Genomic DNA, 22,435 nt, shown 5'->3' on the forward strand with positions numbered 1-22,435 from the left:
CTGAGGTGTCTTCTGGTGTCGAAAAATTTTTGAAAAAAAAAAAAAAAAATATTTTCTTATGAAATGATAGAGAATCTTTTCCCTGATGGTAATGACACCAAAGGAATGAAATTTGATGGAAAAGTTACGGAATTATGCTCTCGCGAAGTTAGCGACCTCGGCGATATTTACGAATCAGCGATTTTGCCCACTTTGAGCTCTATTTTTGGCTAATTCCATTGTTCCAGTCGACCAAACTCATAGCTATTTCTTTAGAACTCCATTTGTTCTATCGATTGAGTACAAGAAACTGCCCATTTACTGATTTCAACTACCCAATAACGTGGTCAGAAATTTGCAATTTGGTCAATTTCACGCAAATTAAAAAAATATGCCAATTTCAAAATAGGGTCCAGAATGAACAATGCAGACATTTCTGGCTCTAAAATAACATTTTCTTTGTTCATCAGTCACGTCTCCAGGCCCCTCTGATATTACTCTTGCTTTCTATTTTGAATTTTTATTCAAACAAAAAATAGAAGATTTACTGTTATGCAGACTACTGCAATATTGTAAAAATTGTTTAAATGATGTCAACCCATTCATGACTGCATATTAGAATGGCTAGTTGGACAATGACATCATTTGTTTACTTTTGAACATTGGCAAAAATCAAACATTTCCCCTACTTTGAGCTCCATTTCAAGGTTCTTTTCATAGTAAAACCAATCAAAATCACCTCTATTTCTATAATATGTTTTCCATTCTATCAAATGAGACCAAGAAAACGAGAATACAACCATAAATACTATATGAAAATACACCACAAAGTCGGTGTTTTAATCCAGAAAAATGGTTTTTTTTTTTTTCTCATTATGCACTGCATGATGCAAGAATTTTTTATATGGTGCACACTGACCACACAGACCCATTCTCTCACATGTGGGCCTACCAGCTTTCTCCTGCTTGATTTGAAGCCGCTAGAATTTTTGAGTATATATACATCTCTTATTCCACTGACTTCATTATTATTGACATTAAGAAAAATGCCCATAACCAAAAGTAGTCATTTGGGTGCAGGAAATCCATTGTGCACATCATATTTGAATTACAGTGGCTAGCCCCCAATTTAGTGGTTGTGCACCAAGTAAAAAAACAAAATAATCAAAGCTATTATTGAAAAACCTTTTAGTAAAAGTGTTGAATAATCAGTGTGTGTGAATTGCAAAGCTTGCAAGTTTGGAAGTTTGACTACATTATAGAAATATAATTGATACTGTATCACATGCAGAGTTATAGAGCACTTGTGCAAGTACCAGACATTTACACCTACTGAATGTTTAGCGTGACTTTTAGTCATTAGATGTAGTGTATAAATAATTTTGAATTTGGATGGGTGACTGAGTGGGTAAGTGTGCAGTTGTTGAGGGCAGTAATGAGGGTAGTGGGTGGCTGTGACCCCTCTTTTTGTATTAATGTACAATTAAAATTCACCACTCCATAACCTGTGTCAAGTTTTAAGTAGTATGTAAGCATTAGGATTAGTCTGCCCAAAATGCTTAGGCATACTAATGGGTTTCTTTGCATTTAACAATATTTTAGTATGTAAACTACATATTGTATGTTATGCAACAAAATGAATTTTTGAATTTGAAAATAAATCAGTCCAGTGCAATATATTGGTGATTTTTTATTTATATTTTGTCTTTCATGATTTATTTGTTAGCTTGATTAAAATGCACAGTTAGTTTAAATATTGGAACTAGTGATCTAGTTATTAATGTGCTATTTGTATTGTTTGTATGACTTACTTTTATTACTCTAGTGTCTATGAAGACTAAAGGTGATAAGATCCAGGATGTGGCATTGTCAAAGATTGGCAGCAAGAGTCTCTTTACAAAGGAACTTGAGCTAGCTCTGGAAGCCCAGTCAGTGGATGTGGTGGTGCACTCATTAAAGGTTTGTCTATTAATGTTTTATACTGATTGGAAAGACAGTTCAACCTGTGTATATATATGTATTGAGGGTAGGATTTGATAAAATTCTTAGTAAGCATTTGATGGGGTAATTTCATCACATCAATTTTTTCTGTACTTGACCTCATTGTTTTTATCCACTTCTTGCTTTCATGGGAGTGAAGAGGCATTTACCTCTATTCAATATTCGTTTAAAAATATTAGAGGTTTATTTGTGATACAGTGGGCATAGCCTACTTGTAATAGCAACATTTTTACGAAGACTATAAGTATGCACTTATCCCTATTTTTTTTTTTTTTTCAGTATTTCTAAGCTGGCTGGAACAGTAACCAAAAACCCACACTTAAGAAAGGAACTTTGACGATATTTCAACTTGTCCAGGACCATTGTCAAGTCAATTGTGACTTGACAATGGTTTGAGACTTCAGAACATTGTCATATGGTTTCTTTCCTATGTGTAGGTTTCTGATGACTGTTGAATGTTACTTAGGTATTATTTCTAGCATAGCAGTAATACTAACCATAGACATTTAATATTTCATCAGGACCTTCCCACAACATTGCCTGATGGTATGGTAATTGGTGCAGTGCTGAAGCGTGAGGATCCCCGAGATGCTGTCATCATGCATCCCAAGTATGCAGAGTGTACTTTAGCAACACTTCCTAAAGACTCGGTCATTGGTAAAGTTTCTTATTTTGTGATGGATTTGCTAATGTCAAAATTATTTTTTCTTATGGGTCATATTTGTCAGTAATTCCTGCACAATATCAAACTCCCAGAAATGATGATTACAGTATCTAGCAGTTTGCCTTATTTGTGACTATTTTTTTTTAACACCAGCCATCTCTCACTAACTTGGGTGACCCCCAAAAAGGGAAACACATTCACCATAATTCATTCAAAGGTGTGCTGATATCACAATTCAGATGACTCTGAATTGCAGTGTAGTTTTTTTTGTTGTTGTTGTTCTTGGGTCACCCTGCCTCGGTGGGAGATGACCGGAGAGATAATAGTCCTGATAACCTCAATAATGTTGGCCAGAGTCTTGGTGACCTCAGTAGTCTTGATGAGTTTTAGTAGTCTTGGCTATGGTCTTGGTGGAAGACACTTTCGACTACAGGTTTGGTGACTAGTTACCTTGACCCAAGAGTCTGGGTGACCTTAGTAATCTTAATTACAGTCTTGCTGACAACACTTCTATTTTGATATCAATAGTCTTTGTGAAACATCATAGGCTCTTCCTTACTGGCCAACACAGCTGGTCTAGATTATCATAAAGATTTTTAATGTCATCACCAGCTTTCAAGATGCCAGGTAATATGAATGAATATTATAAATATTTTTTTTATTAACACACTGGCCATTTCCCACCAAGGCAGCGTGGCCTGAAAAAGAAAAACTTTCATCATTCACTCCATGACTGTCTTGCCAGAGGCGTGCTTACACTGCAATTATAAAACTGTAACATTAACACCCCTCCTTCATGTAGGTAGTAGGTTGGTAGACAGCAACCACCCAGGGAGGTACTACCGTCCTGCCAAGTGAGTGTGAAATGGAAACTTGTAACTGTGACATCGGGAAGGGCAGGAGACAGGAGCTGCTGGAAAAGTACAGGTTAGCCATAGATGTCGTCAGGTCTAAGGGAGGGATCCCAATCATATGTAGCATCTTACCTAGAAGGGGAGTGGGCAATGAATGGATGTCTAGAGCAGTGGGTATGAATTACTGGCTAGACAGGTACTGCAAGGAACTTGCGTACCCATTCATTGATAACTGGGACATATTCCATGGCAAACGTGCTATGTATGCAAGGGATGGGGTTCATCTCTCTGGGGCTGGAGTGGATGCATTAGCCAATTTGATTGAGGGGGTTATTGGTGACCTGTCTAGATTATAGAGGTATGGGTGTCTGTGGGAAACAGTCAGGCTGCAGTACTAGGGTTGAAAACAGCAGATATAACCAGGATACCTCAGGGATATGTTTAAAAGACAATATTCGAAATAAAGTTGCTACTAAAGGCAAAGCAATTGATCAACAGAGATAGTAGAGGGCAATGAGTGACTAGCTCCCTTAAGGTTTACTATACAAATAGTAGGAGTCTAAGAAATAAGATAGATGAACTAAGATTACTTGCAAGTGTAGGTAATATAGATATTATTGCTATAACAGAGTCCTGGTTCAACTTGAAAGATAGAGAAATGCCTTCTGAATACAACATACAGGGTTATAAACTATTCCACACTGATAGGGTCAACAGGAAGGGTGGTGGAGTGGTGATGTATGTCAGAGATAATTTAAATTGTTCTTAGACAAGATATAAGATTAGAAACATTGGACACAGTCTGTTTAGCAACAGTTTCTCGAGGGTCGTGAAAAGTTAATTTTGGGTGTGATTTATAGGCCACCAAACCTTGATAGAGAGTGCAGTAAGCTGCTATGGGACAAAATTCATAAGGCATCTAGATATGAAAATGTGTTAATGGGAGATTTTTAACTTTGGACTCATTGATTGGAACAATGTGACAGGAAATCTTGAGTATTAACTTTCTTGATACGGTTCAGGATTGCTTTTTAAAACAGTTTGTGACAGAACCAACTAGAGGAAACAATCTGCTTGACTTGGTTCTTGCCAACAATGAATCACAAATTAATAATCTTGAGGTTGATGATGAGCTTGGGGAAAGTGATCACAAATTACTTCTTTTCAATATATCATGGAATTACCCAGATAACTGCAATCAAGTCTCTGTCCCAGACTTCTGCTCGGCCAATTTCATGGCACTGAGAAATTACCTGGGTGGGGTAAATTGGGATGACTTGACAATGGGTCAGGTTGATTGTGTTGGTTGCCAATATGACATTTTTCAGAGCATAGTCCTAGCTACCCAGACAACTTTTGTTCTGAGTAGGGAAATTAGATCTAACAAAAATGATCCCAAATTGATGAACATTAGATTAAAACATCTCATTGGTCAAAAGAGAGGCATATATACACATATCAAAAGAGGGGATGGGCAGTTAAGAAATCAGTATATTCAACTAAAGAGAGGAAAAAAGGAATAAGAAAAGCAAAAAGGGATTGAGGCTAAGGTCGCAAGGGACTCGAAGACTAACCCAAAAGGGTTCTTTCAGGTATACAAAAGTAAGATTAGGGACAAGATAGGCCCACGTAAGAGTAACTAAGGTCAGATCACTGACGGTGATAAGGAAATGTGTGAAATTTTCAATACTTACTTCCTCTCAGTTTTTACTCAGGAAGATACTAGTGAAATTCCAGAAATAATAAATTATGTAGAACAGGATGATAAACTATGCACGATTGGGGTAACTAGGGACATCGTCCTCAGACAAATAGAGAAATTAAAACCTAACAAATCCCCAGGCCCTGATGAATTGTTTTGCAAGGGTTTTAAAGGAATGTAAAGAGAAACTTAGCAAACTTTTGGCTAATCTTTTCAATATATCACTACAAACTGGCATAGTGCCAGATAAGTGGATAATGGCAAATGTAATAGTACCTATTTACAAGGCAGGTGACAGGTCCTTAGCTTCGAACTATAGACCAATAAGCCTTACCTCCATAGTGGGAAAATTTATGGAATAAAAAATTGCCGAGGCAATTCGTAGCTATCGTGAAAGGCATAAATTGATTAATGAATCGCAACACGATTTTACAAAGGGGCGTTCCTGTCTTAGGAATATACTAACTTTTTTCATAAAGGTATTTGAGGAGGTAGATCGTGATATTGAATGATATTGTGTATATGGACTTCAGTAAGGCTTCAGAGGCTATTGAGGAAACTTAAGGCACACGGAATAGGAGGAGAGGCATGGCTGACAAATAGGCAGCAGAGAGTTTGCATATATGGGAAGAAATCAGAATGGGCCCACATTACAATCGGTGTTCCACAGGGGTCAGTATTGGGCCCCTTGTTCACAATTTACATAAATGACATAGGTGAGGGAATTAACCCTTTGAGGGTCGACAGGCCCTCTCCGAGACTTGTTCTCAGGGTCGGTCAATTTAAAAAAAAAAAAAAAAAAAAAAAATTCTAATGAGAAGATAGAGAATCTTTTCCCGATCATAATGACATCAAAAGTATGAAATTTGATGGAAAACTTAGGGAATTATGCTCTAGCGAAGTTAGCGGTCTCGACGATGTTTACGCATCGGCGATTTTGCCCACTTTGAGCTCTATTTTTGGCCAATTCCAATGTACTAGTCGACGAAAATCATAACTATTTCGCTAAAACTCTATTTTTTGTATTGAATGAGTACAAGAAACCACCCATTTACCGATTTCAACTATCTAATAAAGTGGTCAGAATTTAACAATTTTGCCAATTTCACACAAATTTCAAAAGATGCCAATTTCCGAATAGGTTCCAGAATAAACAAGAAAGACATTCCTGGCACTAAAATAACTAAGTTCTCTGTTCGTTAGTCACATCCCCAGGCCCCTCTTATATTTCTTTGGCTTTCCACTTTCAATTTTTATTCTTACAAAAAATAGAAGATTTACTGTTATGCAGACTACTGCATTAGTGTAGAAATGGTATAAATAATATCAGCCCACTTGTGAAAGAATATTAGACTCGCCAGTTGACGCGTATTGGATGCTTGGCATGATTTATTTACTTTTGAACTTTGGTAAAAATCGACCATTTCTGCTACTTTGAGCTCAATTTCAAGGTACTTTTCATTGTAAAACCAGTCAAAATCATCTCAGTTTCTGTAATATGTCTTCCATTCTATAAAATGAGACCAAGAAAAGTAGAATACAACAATAAATACCATACGAAAATACAGTGCAAAGTCGCTGTTTTATTATTATTATACTGTGCACACTGACCACATAGACCCATTCTTTCATATGTAGGCCTACCAGCTTTCTCCCACTAGATTTGAGGGCACTAGAATTTAGGCGTACTAGAACGTCAAAAACCCTGGGTCATAAGCCGTACTAGTACGGCCGAAACCCCCAAAGGGTTAATAGTGACATGAGCAAATTTGCTGATGACACCAAAATAGGCCGTCCAATTCATTCTAATGAGGACATTAGAGCACTCCAGGATGATTTGAATAGACTGATGCAATGGTCGGAAAAGTGGCAGATGCAACTTGATATAGACAAATGCAAAGTTCTAGATGTTGGAAAGGATAATAACCATGCCACATATAAACTAAATAATGTAGATCTTAATATTACTGATTGCAAAATGGATTTAGGAGTTCTGGTTAGCAGTTACCTGAAACCAAGACAACAGTGCATAAGCGTTCGCAGTATAGCTAACAGAATCCTTAGCTTCATATCAAGAAGTAAAAATAATAGAAATCCTCAGGTTGTTCTTCAACTCCATATATCCTTGGTTAGGCTTTATTTAGATTATGCTGCACAGTTCTGGTCACTGTATTACAGAATGGATACACAAATAACCCGCACATAAAAGAGAGAAGCTTACGACGACGTTTCGGTCCAACTTGGACCATTTACAAAGTCACACTAACCAGAAGTGGAGCAGGACGGCTATATAAATGGTCCTAGTCGGACCGAAACGTCGTCGTAAGCTTCTCTCTTTTATGTGCAGGTTATTTGTGTATCGTTCCAGTCACGGTATTGTGCCTTTTTTTTTGTTACAGAATGGATATAAATGCACTGGAAAACGTACAGAAGAGGATGACAAAGTTGATCCCATGTATCAGAAATCTTCCCTATGAGGATAGGCTGAGGGCCCCAAATCTGCACTCTATAGAAAGGCATAGATTTAGGGGGGATATGATTGAGGTGTATAAATGGAAAACAGGAATTAATAAAGGGGATGTAAATCACACACAAAATGGGAGTTGTCACAGCTGCTCTTTGCTGATGACACTGTGCTCTTGGGAGATTCTGAAGAGAAGTTGCAGAGATTGGTGGATGAATTTGGTAGGGTGTGCAAAAGAAGAAAATTAAAGGTGAATACAGGAAAGAGTAAGGTTATGAGGATAACAAAAAGATTAGGTGATGAAAGATTGAATATCAGATTGGAGGGAGAGAGTATGGAGGAGGTGAACGTATTCAGATATTTGGGAGTGGACGTGTCAGCGGATGGGTCTATGAAAGATGAGGTGAATCATAGAATTGATGAGGGAAAAAGAGTGAGTGGTGCACTTAGGAGTCTGTGGAGACAAAGAACTTTGTCCTTGGAGGCAAAGAGGGGAATGTATGAGAGTATAGTTTTACCAACGCTCTTATATGGGTGTGAAGCGTGGGTGATGAATGTTGCAGCGAGGAGAAGGCTGGAGGCAGTGGAGATGTCATGTCTGAGGGCAATGTGTGGTGTGAATATAATGCAGAGAATTCGTAGTTTGGAAGTTAGGAGGAGGTGCGGGATTACCAAAACTGTTGTCCAGAGGGCTGAGGAAGGGTTGTTGAGGTGGTTCGGACATGTAGAGAGAATGGAGCGAAACAGAATGACTTCAAGAGTGTATCAGTCTGTAGTGGAAGGAAGGCGGGGTAGGGGTCGGCCTAGGAAGGGTTGGAGGGAGGGGGTAAAGGAGGTTTTGTGTGCGAGGGGCTTGGACTTCCAGCAGGCATGCGTGAGCGTGTTTGATAGGAGTGAATGGAGACAAATGGTTTTTAATACTTGACGTGCTGTTGGAGTGTGAGCAAAGTAACATTTATGAAGGGATTCAGGGAAACCGGCAGGCCGGACTTGAGTCCTGGAGATGGGAAGTACAGTGCCTGCACTCTGAAGGAGGGGTGTTAATGTTGCAGTTTAAAAACTGTAGTGTAAAGCACCCTTCTGGCAAGACAGTGATGGAGTGAATGATGGTGAAAGTTTTTCTTTTTCGGGCCACCCTGCCTTGGTGGGAATCGGCCAGTGTGATAATAATAAAAAAAAAAAAAAAAAAAAAATAATAAAAATAGCATTCTAAAAATATCTAGCCTAGACAGGACTTGAAAAATTGGTTTTGAGCTGGAAAAATTCAGATTCAGGGAAGATATAGGAAAGCACCGATTTTTAATAGTTGTAGATGATTGGAACAAACTCCTGAGTACTGTTATAGAAGCTAAGATGTGTTGTTTTAAAAGTAGGTTGGATAAATACATGATTGGGTGTGGGTGGGTGTGAGTTGGACCTGACTAGCTGGTGCTACTGGGTCAGATGCCATGCTCCTTCCTTAAGTGGTGGTGACCTGACTGGGTGGGCCATTGGTCTAAGCAGGGGGTTGACATGGACCTGCCCTGCATGGGCCAGTAGGCCTGTTGCAGTGTTCCTTCTTTCTTATGTTGTTATATCTAAGTTTTTCTTCTTTTTTCTTAATACGTAGTTCTTGTTGTTTTTTATTTCCCTTATTCTCCATGGGGAAGTGGAAAAGAATCTTTCCTCCATAAGCGTATCGTAGGAGGCGACTAAAATGCTGGAAGCAATGGGCTAGTAACCCCTTCTCCTGTATAAACTACTAAAAACGAGAAAAAGAAAGACTTTGTTATAAATACATGTATATAATAAAATATTTGGAGGGTCATTTGAAATGGGATGTCTTTGCCGATTTGGAAAAGTATGTAACAACTGAGTGAAGGTGAATGTGTTTCCCTCTCTGGGTCACTTTAACTTGGTGGGATATAGATTTTTTTTTTTTTCAACAAGTCGGGCGTCTCCCACCGAGGCAAGGTGACCCAAAAAGAAAGAAAATCCCCAAAAAGAAAATACTTTCATCATCATTCAACACTTTCACCTCACTCACACATAATCACTGTTTTTGCAGAGGTGCCTAGAATACAGCAGTTTAGAAGTATATGCAACATATAAAAATATATCCCTCCAAACTGCCAATATCTCAAACCCCTCCTTTAGAGTGCAGGCATTGTACTTCCCATTTCCAGGACTCAAGTCTGGTTATATAAAATAACCGGTTTCCCTGAATCCCTTCACTAAATATTATTATGAGGAGTTTAAATAAAATGGGCACCAGTTAAATGTCTGAGCATTATAGGCAGGACCCTTCCCATTTACCCTAGGCATCATTTTCCTCTCAACATCAAAACTGTGGTAGAGCAATTTAATTTTTAATAAAATTTAATATTAGTGCAAGTCTGTTTCCATGAGAACTTTCTTAACTTGATTGAGCAATATTATTTGTAAGCAAACAAGTTTGATTTATAAATAAAAGCTTGTATGCGTTGTATTTATTATAATGAATGTACAGTATGCTCAAGTTTAAGTATCTAGAAAAATTCTGCAGGCATAATTGTATTTCAAAATGAGGCATGCTGCTCTGGATATTGTGCAGTTACTGTTATATATTTAGTATGGATATATTGTACACCCCTCCTTCAGAAGGAGGGGTGTTAATGTTGCAGTTTAAAAACTGTAGTGTAAAGCACCCTTCTGGCAAGACAGTGATGGAGTGAATGATGGTGAAAATTTTTCTTTTTCGGGCCACCCTGCCTTGGTGGGAATCGGCCGGTGTGATAATAAAAAAAAATAATATTGTACAGTAGCTACTAGTAGTCTTTTCATTGACAGGTTCTCATATTAAATTAGGATATAAATATTGATGCTTGGGAAATTTTTTCATAAAATTCTGGATGCATTTGCAGGTACCAGCTCTCTTCGACGCAGTGCTCAGTTGAAACGAAAGTATCCGGACCTGTGTTTTAAGAGTGTGCGTGGAAATTTGAACACACGTTTTCGTAAGCTAGATGATGCAGACGATTATGCAGCCCTTGTTCTTGCTGCAGCTGGAGTGATCAGAATGGGCTGGAAAAACAGAATCTCTCAGGTTAGCGAACAGTTTTTGCACTTCTGACTCATTTCTCATATATACACTACTACTACAAATAAATAATGACTGAACTGTGTGAAACATCTTATAATCAGTGTCTTTGATGCATGTCATTTTCACACAACTAATAAACAGCATATTTATTTTGTTTACATCAGTAAGTGATGTAATATCCTGTATGCTGTCATTGCTCCGTTCATCCCAATTTTTAACACCTAGCTGAAAAAAGTTCTTTCAGATATCCTTGTTGCTTATATAGGTGTGTAATTTCTAACCATTTTCTCATATTTTTGTAGCATACCTGGTAAAAAAGCCTACCATTTTCTACTCTGTGCACATATTGTACTTGTTTGCAAATAGTGACCAGATCCTCTCTTGTTGCTTGTCAAGTGACAAAGCTTTGTTTTCACATTCTCTCTTCATAGCTTATCTGGCACAATTCATGTCTTTCATCTGCCATACTTACTCCTTTTCTAGGTACAACTAAGAAGTTATATATCTTTTAACTCTTTAATCCATAAACAGTCCAAACGTATATATACGTTTTTACCGCTAGTGCCCCAAACGTATATATACGTTTTATTTTTCCTGCCTTCAAATTTGGCACGATTGGCTTGAGATGCCTTGTCAGCATAGAATGGGTCCTAACACTCAGTGTGCACGGTATTAAAAAAATCTGGGACCACTTAGTACCTTGTGGGAGCACCAGTTCAAATGAGTGCCAGCTAGAGCAAACAGTGCAGCAAACACCTGGGATTCACTGATGTCATGTAGTATTAACACACCCATTTTAAGAGGAAAGTGATTTTGATCCTGAGTTTAGTGGCTTTGAGGTGGATGTGGCCACAAGTGGTCGAGGAAATATCAAAAAACCTCAATAATAACCCATGTGCAATATTTGTGCAACACCCTTTCAGAATGTCTTATAACCTATGCCCTAAGTAAAGAGAAACAATTCTGGCTGGCTGGCTGGGCTGGCTGGGCTGGCTGGGCTGGGCTGGGCTGGGCTGGGCTGGGCTGGGCTGGGCTGGGCTGGGCTGGGCTGGGCTGGGCTGGGCTGGGCTGGCTGGCCTGGCTCTATCTCTGTATCTGTCTATCTCTGTGTGTCTGTCTCTATTTGTCTTTGTCTCTGTCTGTCTCTATCCCTGTCTATCTCTTTTTGTCTGTCTATCTCTGTCTCACAGGTACACACAAATACAAGTATACATAGTGTAAATTACCTAGGATAACCCAAAAAAATCCAAACAAAGTGCTATACTCTGCTTGAAGATGTGAGTAAAGGTGATGATGCAGTCTTGTGGCTCTCTCTCAGACAGAGAGCTAGATGGATAGACAGGGAGCTTGACAGACAGAAATGTTTGTGTACCAGCAAAAACAAAGCTAGGGGGATGGTCATCTAATCTTTTCTTATCAGCTGCACCCTCTTCCACCCTCGTTTATGCTCATCAAATGTCAGCTCTTATCAGATGTTATCTCCCCTTATCATGTCACTGTCAGGGATGGACTTTGTTTTTCATACTTCAAGAGAACTTATTATTTTATTATTATTACCTCTTAAGTTCTTCTTCCTCCTTCTCCTTCTTCCTCCTTCTCCTTCTTCTTCCTCCTCCTCCTCCTCCCTCCTCCTCCTTCCTCCTCCTTCTTCCTCCTCCTCCTCCTCCTCCTCCTCCTCCTTCCTCCTCCTCCTCCTCCTCCCTCCTCCTCCTCCTCCTCCTCCTCCTCCTCCTCCTCCTTCTCCTCCTCCTCCTTCTTCTCCTTCTTCTTCTTCTCCTTCTCCTCCTCCTCCTCCTCCTCCTCCTCATTATTATTATGCACTTCCACATATCCAAAACATTGCTGGGACATATAAATACTTTGTATATATTCCAAGACAATAGTAAATGACCAAGGCAGGTGTAAATGTCCACCTGTCAATGTGTTTGTGACAATGTGAGTGTAATTTCAGTACCTAATACTAGTGTCAGAACAAAGATTTGTTATGAAATGACAAGAATTACTATAAACTGTAATTATCAGAACATGAAAATTATATAAAATAATATGAAAATAGAAAAAAGGTATATCTGCAACACTTTTGCAAGCGGCAGTGCTCCATGTTGCCGTCAGGTGATCCCCAAGTGCTAACTTTGCGGCCTCATATCTCGGTAAATACTGACTCTAAATTTTTTTTTATCCTATAACAATTAGAAAAATGTGCTCTTTTCTTCAATAAAAAAAAAAGATTTTTTTATTTTTCAAAATATTCGGGGCACTGGGGTAGTGAATGTATATATACGTTTGGACCGTTTAAGGGTTAAGGAGTACTGTAAAATGTAAATCAGTGACTTGGGGGTGCATCTTCTAGACCACACAAGTTGTCTGTCCACTCTGGCTTAAAAATAAACATTTTGAGTATCCACAGTATGTGATGAGATCTTACAGATGCATGGGGTGAATTTTCAACTCAGTATCTACTGCCATACTACTTATGATAAAAAGTATTTCTAGCTCCAAGGCCATGCATTTTCATGAGTCTTACAAGTAATGAAATGTATGAATGTAACATAGATTAGTGATATGGTGTGCTACAGTATAATACAGCAAGCCTTCTTACAATATGACTTGACATTGGATGAATTAGGTGCAACACAGATCGGAAAATTATTAAAAAAAAAAAAAATTATATTAGGGAAAACTCTTGATAATATAAAGAGTAAATCTAACAAAAACAATTAAGTAAAGGGAAGTTTGGGTAGTACATTCCATTATTAGAAAAGAATTGCTCACTGATGGCCTGGCTGGGTGTCCACAAGAGGTGCAGTCTCACTGTTCTTGCTAATTGAGAGCAGTGTATGTCTACTAGACAGCCGATGCTTTAAAAAAAATTATTATTTTTAATGATAATAAAAATAAAAAGAATAATGTTTTTTAAAGCATCGGCCATATCTTACCGAGGCAACTAACAAGAAAAACAAGTCTTTCTTTTAAAATTTAGTAATCTATACAAAAGGGAAAAGGAAAGTTTATCCTTCTAAATTTAGTAATATATACAGGAGAAGGGGCTCCTGACATTTTAGTCATCTCTTATGACACACATGGCTTATGAAGGAAGAATTCTTTTCCACTTCCCCATGAAGATTAGAGGAAATAAAGAAGAACAAGTACTATTAAGACAATAGAAGAAAACCCAGATGGGTAGGTATATGTACATGTGCACATGCATGTGTAGTATGACCTAAGTGTAAGTAGAAGTAGCAAGATATACCTGCTCTTCTTCATGTTTATGATACAAAAAAGACACCTGCAATCCTTCCATCACATAAAATAATTACAGGCTTTCATTTTACACTCACTTGGTAGGACAGTGGTACCTCCCTGGGCGGTTGCTGTCTACCAACCTTCTACCTAGATATATATCTTATAGGTGAATAATCTGTACATTAATATGAAGCACCATGTGTTTCCCCTCATCTTGATTTTTACCATTGTTAGTGTGTGGATTTGCCTAATTTACTGAATTGTACTGAATTGTGTAGCTAGACTGGCATTTTTGCTTCTGACTAGAGTTTCCAATAGTTCCTACTTGTATGAACTGCATTGGCTCCCTGTCAGAGCAAGAATTGAATTTAAACTGTTTAAAGCTATTAAGTTTCACTTTCATGTTGGGCTTGATAATGTTCTTGTGAATTGCTCTGGGTCCTTTTAGACTCACTGAGCCTCATTCTGTTGGGGAGAAATCTTTTGCAGAAAGAGACTTTTCTTATGTAGCTCCTAAATTGTTAACCAGGTTGCCAGTGTCAAGAGTCAGGAATATGTTCATGCTTTCAAGTCTCAGTTAAAAACATTTCTAGAGCTTATGATCCTGGTGATCATACTATCACTCTTGACTGTAAACTTTAATATATTATTTTTTTTTTTTTTTATTATCACACCGGCCGATTCCCACCAAGGCAGGGTGGCCCGAAAAAGAAAAACTTTCACCATCATTCACTCCATCACTGTCTTGCCAGAAGGGTGCTTTACACTACAGTTTTTAAACTGCAACATTAACACCCCTCCTTCAGAGTGCAGGCACTGTACTTCCCATCTCCAGGACTCAAGTCCGGCCTGCCGGTTTCCCTGAATCCCTTCATAAATGTTACTTTGCTCACACTCCAACAGCACGTCAAGTATTAAAAACCATTTGTCTCCATTCACTCCTATCAAACACGCTCACGCATGCCTGCTGGAAGTCCAAGCCCCTCGCACACAAAACCTCCTTTACCCCCTCCCTCCAACCCTTCCTAGGCCGACCCCTACCCCGCCTTCCTTCCACTACAGACTGATACACTCTTGAAGTCATTCTGTTTCGCTCCATTCTCTCTACATGTCCGAACCACCTCAACAACCCTTCCTCAGCCCTCTGGACAACAGTTTTGGTAATCCCGCACCTCCTCCTAACTTCCAAACTACGAATTCTCTGCATTATATTCACACCACACATTGCCCTCAGACATGACATCTCCACTGCCTCCAGCCTTCTCCTCGCTGCAACATTCATCACCCACGCTTCACACCCATATAAGAGCGTTGGTAAAACTATACTCTCATACATTCCCCTCTTTGCCTCCAAGGACAAAGTTCTTTGTCTCCACAGACTCCTAAGTGCACCACTCACTCTTTTTCCCTCATCAATTCTATGATTCACCTCATCTTTCATAGACCCATCCGCTGACACGTCCACTCCCAAATATCTGAATACGTTCACCTCCTCCATACTCTCTCCCTCCAATCTGATATTCAATCTTTCATCACCTAATCTTTTTGTTATCCTCATAACCTTACTCTTTCCTGTATTCACCTTTAATTTTCTTCTTTTGCACACCCTACCAAATTCATTTAATATATATATTCCTCATTAGGTTTCCAAAAATAATAAAATCCCAAATTATTATTATTACAATTTTTTTTAATACACTGGTTGTCTCCCACCAGGTAGGGTGACTCTCAAAAAAGAAACACTTCCATCATCATTCACCCCATCACTGCCTTGCTGGAGGTATGCAGATACTGCAGTTCAGATGGCCCTCCAAACTGCACATATCCCCACACTTCCTTCAGAGTGCAGGCATTATTTTTCCCGTCTCCAGGACTCAAATATAACTAACCGGTTTCCCTGAATCTTTCTTAAATGTTACCTTGCTCACACTCCAACAACACGTTAAGTCATAAAAATCACTTGCCTCCACTCCTTTCTAACATGCTCATTCATGCCTGCTGGATGTTTAAGCCTCTCGCATACAAAACCTTCTTTATCCCCTCCCTCCAGCCTTTCCAAGGCCAATCCCCTACCCTGCCTTCCCTCCACTACAGATTTATTTATTGCTTCCTCTTACCTAAGTGTCTAAAACACCTTAACAGTCTCTGCTCAGCCCTCTGGAAAATACTTTGTCACCCTACATCTAATCTCCAAGCTATGAATTCTCTGCATAATCACTCCACACATTGCCCTCATATACAATATCTCCACTGCCTCCAGCTGCCTCCTCCTCATTGCAACATTCAGTCCATGCTTCACACCCATATAAGAGTGTTGGTATCACTACTTTCCCACACATTTCTCTTTTTACCTCCATGGATAATGTTCTTTATCTCCAAGTTTTCTCCTTTAAATCAGTATACATAATGCGTAATTTAATTTATAGTACTGGTCGGCCATCACTAATCCGGCAATCAGTAATCCGGCACGAATTTCGGCTAGCATAATTTCAAATTTCCAGGGTCACCACACCAACCTACTGCTACTGTTTGGTGGTGCTACTTGCTGCATAAATCATTCCAATTTCTTTTTCTCAATTTATTGTTATTATCTGGTCACTTTTAGCCCTACTCATGGTTCCAACAAATGAAAGAAATGCTTCTTGTTGTGTAAAGCACATACATTGTCCATAAAAGATAAGGTGGCTTTGAAGCCACTGTCGTCACCATGAGCTCAGCTCAGCTCAGATAAGCTGTGACTTGTAAATTTGGGCCCACATATGAGAGAATAGGTCTGTATGGTAAGTGTGCACTATATAAAAAAAAAATCTTGTAGCACGCAGTGCATAACGAGAAAAAAAAATGAGATCATGTATTTGGTGTAAAATTGTGACTTTGCAGTGTAGTTTTGTATGGTTTTATGGTTGTATTCTAATTTTTTTGGTCTCATTTGATAGAATGGAAAATATATTACAGAAATAGATGTGATTTTGATTCGTTTCTCGATGGAAAGCACCTTGAAATTGAGCTCAGAGTACCGGAAATGTTTGATTTTTGCCAATGTTCAAGAGTACGGTGGACTCCCGCCTTACAATATTAATCCGTTCCTGAGAGCTCATCGTAAGCCAAAATTATCATAAGGCGAATTAATTTTCCCCATAAGAAATAATGGAAATCAATTAATCCGTGCAAGACACCCCAAAATTTGAAAAAAAAAATTTTTACCACATGAAATATTAACCCTTTGAGGGTTTCGTACGTACTAATACGGCTTACGACCCAGGGTTTTTGACGTACTAGTACGCCTAAATTTTAGCGCTCTCAAATCTAGTGGGAGAAAGCTGGTAGGCCTTCATATGAAAGAATGGGTCTATGTGGTCAGTGTGCACAGTCTAAAAAAAATCCTGCAGCACACAGTGGATAATGAGAAAAAAAAAACTTTGACCATTTTTTTGGAATAAAACAGCGAATTTGCACTGTATTTTCGTATGGTATTTATTGTTGTATTCTAGTTTTCTTGGTCTCATTTTATAGAATGGAAGACATATTACAGAAATTGAGATGATTTTGACTGGTTTTACAATGAAAGGTACCTTGAAATTGAGCTCAAAGTAGCAGAAATGTTCGATTTTTACCAAAGTTCAAAAGTAAACAAATCATGCCAAGCGTGCAATACACGTCAACTGGTGAGTCTAATATTCTTTCAAAAGAGCACCAATAATATTTATACCATTTTTTACACTAATGCAGTAGTCTGCATAACAGTAAATCTTATATTTTTTTGGAGAATAAAAATTCAAAGTGGAAAACAAAAGAATATAAGAGGGGCCTTGAGACGTGACTAATGACCAGAGGAAATGTCATTTTAGTGCCAGGAATGTCTTTCTTGTTTATTCTGGACCCTATTCGGAAATTGGCATCTTTTGAAATTTGTGTGAAATTGGCAAAATTGCTAAATTCTGACCACTGTACTGGATAGTTGAATTTCATAAATGGGTGGTTTCTTGCTCCCATTCGATAGAAAAAATACAGTTCTAGCGAAATATTCATGTTTTTTGTCGACTAGTACAGTGGAATTGGCCGAAAATGGGGCTCAAAGTGGGCAAAATCGCCGATGCGTAAAAATCGCCGAGACCGCTAACTTTGCGAGAGCATAATTCCGTAAGTTTTCCATCAAATTTCAAACTTTTGGTGTCCTTATGATCGGGAAAAGATTCTCTATCTTTTCATAAGAGAAAATAATTTTTTTTTTTTTAAATTTGGCCGACCCTGAGAACGAGTTTCGGAGAGGACCTGTCAACCCTCAAAGGGTTAATTTTAATACAAACAAACTGAAGAAGACATGCACAATTACTACTCTACTAAGAATAGAATACATGACACTTACCTTTATTGAAGATCTGATGATGATTGATGGGATGGGAGGAGGGGAAAGTGTGGAAGTTATTGTTTAGAAGGGGAATCCCCTTCCATTAGGACTTGAGGTAGCAAGTCCTTTTCTGGGGTTACTTCCCTTCTTCTTTTAATGCCACTAGGACCAGCTTGAGTCACTGGACCTCTTTCGCACAACAAATCTGTCCATAGAGCTCTGTACCTCCCATTCCTTTAAGATTTGCCTAAAATGGGTCACAACATTGTCATTGTAATAGTCACCAGCATGGCTTGCAATAGCTGTGTTAGGGTGCTTTTCATCCATAAAGGTTTGCAGTTCAACCCACTTTGCACACATATCCTTAATCTTTGAAGTAGGCACAATGGATTCCACAACTGGCATAGGCTTCTCAGGGTTAGCCCCAAACCCTTCAAAATCTTTCTTAATTTCCATACTAATTCTTTTTACCACAGGGTTGACACTAGAAGTTTTCTTGGGGCCCATGGTGACTGACTTTGCAGTTACAAGCACAAGAAATACTGGGGTAAGGCGAAATGTACTGAATGTATGTGTGGATGCGACTGCATTGGCTGGCTTGTAAACACTGACGCTGAGGCCACACATGGGACGTGTCCCGGATGAATCGCGTGAGGCGAGGCAAAATTTTTGCATTCAAATGTATCGTATGGCGGATTTAACGTAACGCGATGCCACCGTAAGGCGGGGGTCCACTGTAAATAGATGATGTCACTATCCAATACATGTCCAACGGGCTGGTTTAATATGCAGTCATGAATGGGTTCACATTATTTATAGTTATTACAGTAATGCAGTAATCTGCATAACAGTAAATCTTCTATTTTTTTGTGTGAATAAAAATTCAAAACGGAAAGCAAGCATAATACAAGAGGGACCTGCAGACGTAACTGATAAACAGAGAAAATGCTATTTTAATGCCAGGAATGTCTGCATTGTTTATTCTGGACCCTACTTTGCAATTGGCACCTCTTGAAATTTGTGTGAAATTGGACAAATTACCAGTTACTGACCACTTTATCGGGTAGTTGAAATAAGTAAATGAGCGGCTTCTTGTACTCAATCTACAGAATAGAAGGAATACTAGCGAAATAGCTATGAGTTTGGTAGACTGGAACAATGGAATAGGGCATAAAGAGGGTGAAATGGATGATGTGTAAATATCGCTGTTGGCTTAAGTGTATTTTAACCTAACCACTCTGTAATCCGGTAAAATCAACAATCCGGCATGCTACAGGATTAGTGATGGTCAACCTGTACTGTATGTTCATTTATGTATGACTGATTGTACATTTTTTGTTTCTTTTATATTTTCAGTATCTGTGTGATGACCTTTGCATGTATGCAGTAGGTCAGGGAGCATTGGCTGTTGAATGTCGAGAGGGTGATTCTGCCATCTTGGATATACTGGCTAAGATAGCTGACCCCGACACCACTGTGGAAGCTGTTGCAGAGAGAGCTTTCATGCGCACACTAGAAGGAGGATGTTCTGCTCCTGTAGCTGTACACACTAAGGTTATCCTCTTTTCTTCTCTTTTTTGATTATCTACATGTACAGTATTTTGTTAGCAACTGTCCATATGCAGTACCAACATTAACAGTCTGTTTGATCAGAGCTAGGTTCCCTCAGATGTGACCTGTATGTTGGTCACAAGACACAAATTTCAGTTAAGACAAGCCTGGCCCAGGCCCAGGCAGCAGTAAGGTGGTGAGGGTATCAAATGATTTAGATAAAGAAAAATTGGATATCACATTGGAGAGAGGGAGTATGGAAGAAGTGAATGTTTTCAGATATTTGGGAGTTGATGTGTCAGTGGATGGGTTTATGAAGGATGAGGTTAACCATGGAATTGATGAAGAAAAAAAGGTGAGTGGTGCATTGAGGTATATGTGGAGACAAAAAATGTTATCTGTGGAGGCAAAGAAGGGAATGTATGAAAGTATAGTGGTACCAACTCTCTTATATGGGTGTGAAGCTTGGGTTGTAAATGCTACAGTGAGGAGGTGGTTGGAGGCAGTGGAGATGTCCTGTCTAAGGGCAGTGTGTTGTGTAAATATGCAGAACATTTGGAGTGTGGAAATTAGAAGGTGTGGAGTTAATAAAAGTATTAGTCAGAGGGCTGAAGAGGGGTTGTTGAGGTGGTTTGGTCATTTAGAGAGAATGGATCAGAGTAGAATGACATGGAGAGCGTATAAATCTGTAGGAGAAGGAAGGCAGGGTAGAGGTCGTCCTCGAAAAGGTCGGAGGGGTAGAGGAGGTTTTGTGGGCGAGGGGCTTGGACTTCCAGCAAGCATGCGTGAGCATGTTAGATAGGAGTAGATGGAGACGAATGGTTTTTGGGACCTGACGAGCTGTTGGAGTGTGAGCAGAGTAATATTTAGTGAAGGGATTCAGGGAAACCGGTTATTTTTATATAGCTGGACTTGAGTACTGGAAATGGGAAGTATAATGCCTGCATTTTAAAGGAGGGGTTTGGGATATTGGCAGTTTGGAGGGATATGTTATTTATCTTTATATATGCTTCTAAACTGGGCGCCTCTGCAAAAACAGTTTTTATGTATGAGCGAGGTGAAAGTGTTGAATGATGATGAAAGTATTTTCTTTTGGGGATTTTCTTTCTTTTTGGGTCACCCTGCCTTGGTGGGAGATGGCTGACTTGTTGAAAAAAAAAAAAAAGTTACATAGCATGTTTTTTTATGTAATTTTGAAAAAATATCATGGATTAATAAAAATGCTTATATTAGCGTAATATACAACATTTACTGTGCCTCAGAGTGATTATTATTGCGTATTATGATTACTATCATTAATATGGCATCCTCAAGACTAATAAGACACTCTTAGTGATTTTAATGTGTAGCTGTAGACCAGCATAGTGTGTAAGTTTATTTAGGTACAGGTACAAAAGACAAAAGAGACTGTAAAAATTATAGAGGAATAAGCTTACTGAGTATACCAGGAAAAGTGTACGGTAGGGTTATAATTGAAAGAATTAGAGGTAAGACAGAATGTAGGATTGCGGATGAGCAAGGAGGTTTTAGAGTGGGTAGGGGATGTGTAGATCAGGTGTTTACATTGAAGCATATATGTGAACAGTATTTAGATAAAGATAGGGAAGTTTTTATTGCATTTATGGATTTAGAAAAGGCATATGATAGAGTGGATAGAGGAGCAATGTGGCAGATGTTGCAAGTATATGGAATAGGTGGTAAGTTATTAAATGCTGTAAAGAGTTTTTATGAGGATAGTGAGGCTCAGGTTAGGGTGTGTAGAAGAGAGGGAGACTACTTCCCGGTAAAAGTAGGTCTTAGACAGGGATGTGTAATGTCACCATGGTTGTTTAATATATTTATAGATGGGGTTGTAAAGGAAGTAAATGCTAGGGTGTTTGGGAGAGGGGTGGGATTAAATTATGGGGAATCAAATTCAAAATGGGAATTGACACAGTTACTTTTTGCTGATGATACTGTGCTTATGGGAGATTCTAAAGAAAAATTGCAAAGGTTAGTGGATAAGTTTGGGAATGTGTGTAAAGGTAGAAAGTTGAAAGTGAACATAGAAAAGAGTAAGGTGATGAGGGTGTCAAATGATTTAGATAAAGAAAAATTGGATATCAAATTGGGGAGGAGGAGTATGGAAGAAGTGAATGTTTTCAGATACTTGGGAGTTGATGTGTCGGCGGATGGATTTATGAAGGATGAGGTTAATCATAGAATTGATGAGGGAAAAAAGGTGAGTGGTGCGTTGAGGTATATGTGGAGTCAAAAAACGTTATCTATGGAGGCAAAGAAGGGAATGTATGAAAGTATAGTAGTACCAACACTCTTATATGGGTGTGAAGCTTGGGTGGTAAATGCAGCAGCGAGGAGACGGTTGGAGGCAGTGGAGATGTCCTGTTTAAGGGCAATGTGTGGTGTAAATATTATGCAGAAAATTCGGAGTGTGGAAATTAGGAGAAGGTGTGGAGTTAATAAAAGTATTAGTCAGAGGGCAGAAGAGGGGTTGTTGAGGTGGTTTGGTCATTTAGAGAGAATGGATCAAAGTAGAATGACATGGAAAGCATATAAATCTATAGGGGA

At 38.8% G+C, this 22,435-nt stretch overlaps 1 protein-coding gene across 1 annotated transcript in view; it reads left to right on the top strand.

The window, feature by feature from the left end:
- The window catches only part of Hmbs (porphobilinogen deaminase-like protein l(3)02640), a 39,762-nt gene that overhangs the window by 12,029 nt on the left and 5,298 nt on the right, over positions 1 to 22,435 (top strand). The window contains exons 3-6 of the mRNA XM_053786897.2: positions 1,805 to 1,938; positions 2,502 to 2,637; positions 10,547 to 10,728; positions 19,673 to 19,870. Coding sequence (XP_053642872.2) covers positions 1,805 to 1,938; positions 2,502 to 2,637; positions 10,547 to 10,728; positions 19,673 to 19,870 — 650 coding nt within the window. The remainder of the gene's footprint in view (positions 1 to 1,804; positions 1,939 to 2,501; positions 2,638 to 10,546; positions 10,729 to 19,672; positions 19,871 to 22,435) is intronic.

This window comes from Cherax quadricarinatus, chromosome 41 (genome assembly GCF_038502225.1).
Source record: "Cherax quadricarinatus isolate ZL_2023a chromosome 41, ASM3850222v1, whole genome shotgun sequence".
In the NCBI taxonomy this organism is placed as follows: Eukaryota; Metazoa; Arthropoda; class Malacostraca; order Decapoda; family Parastacidae; genus Cherax; species Cherax quadricarinatus.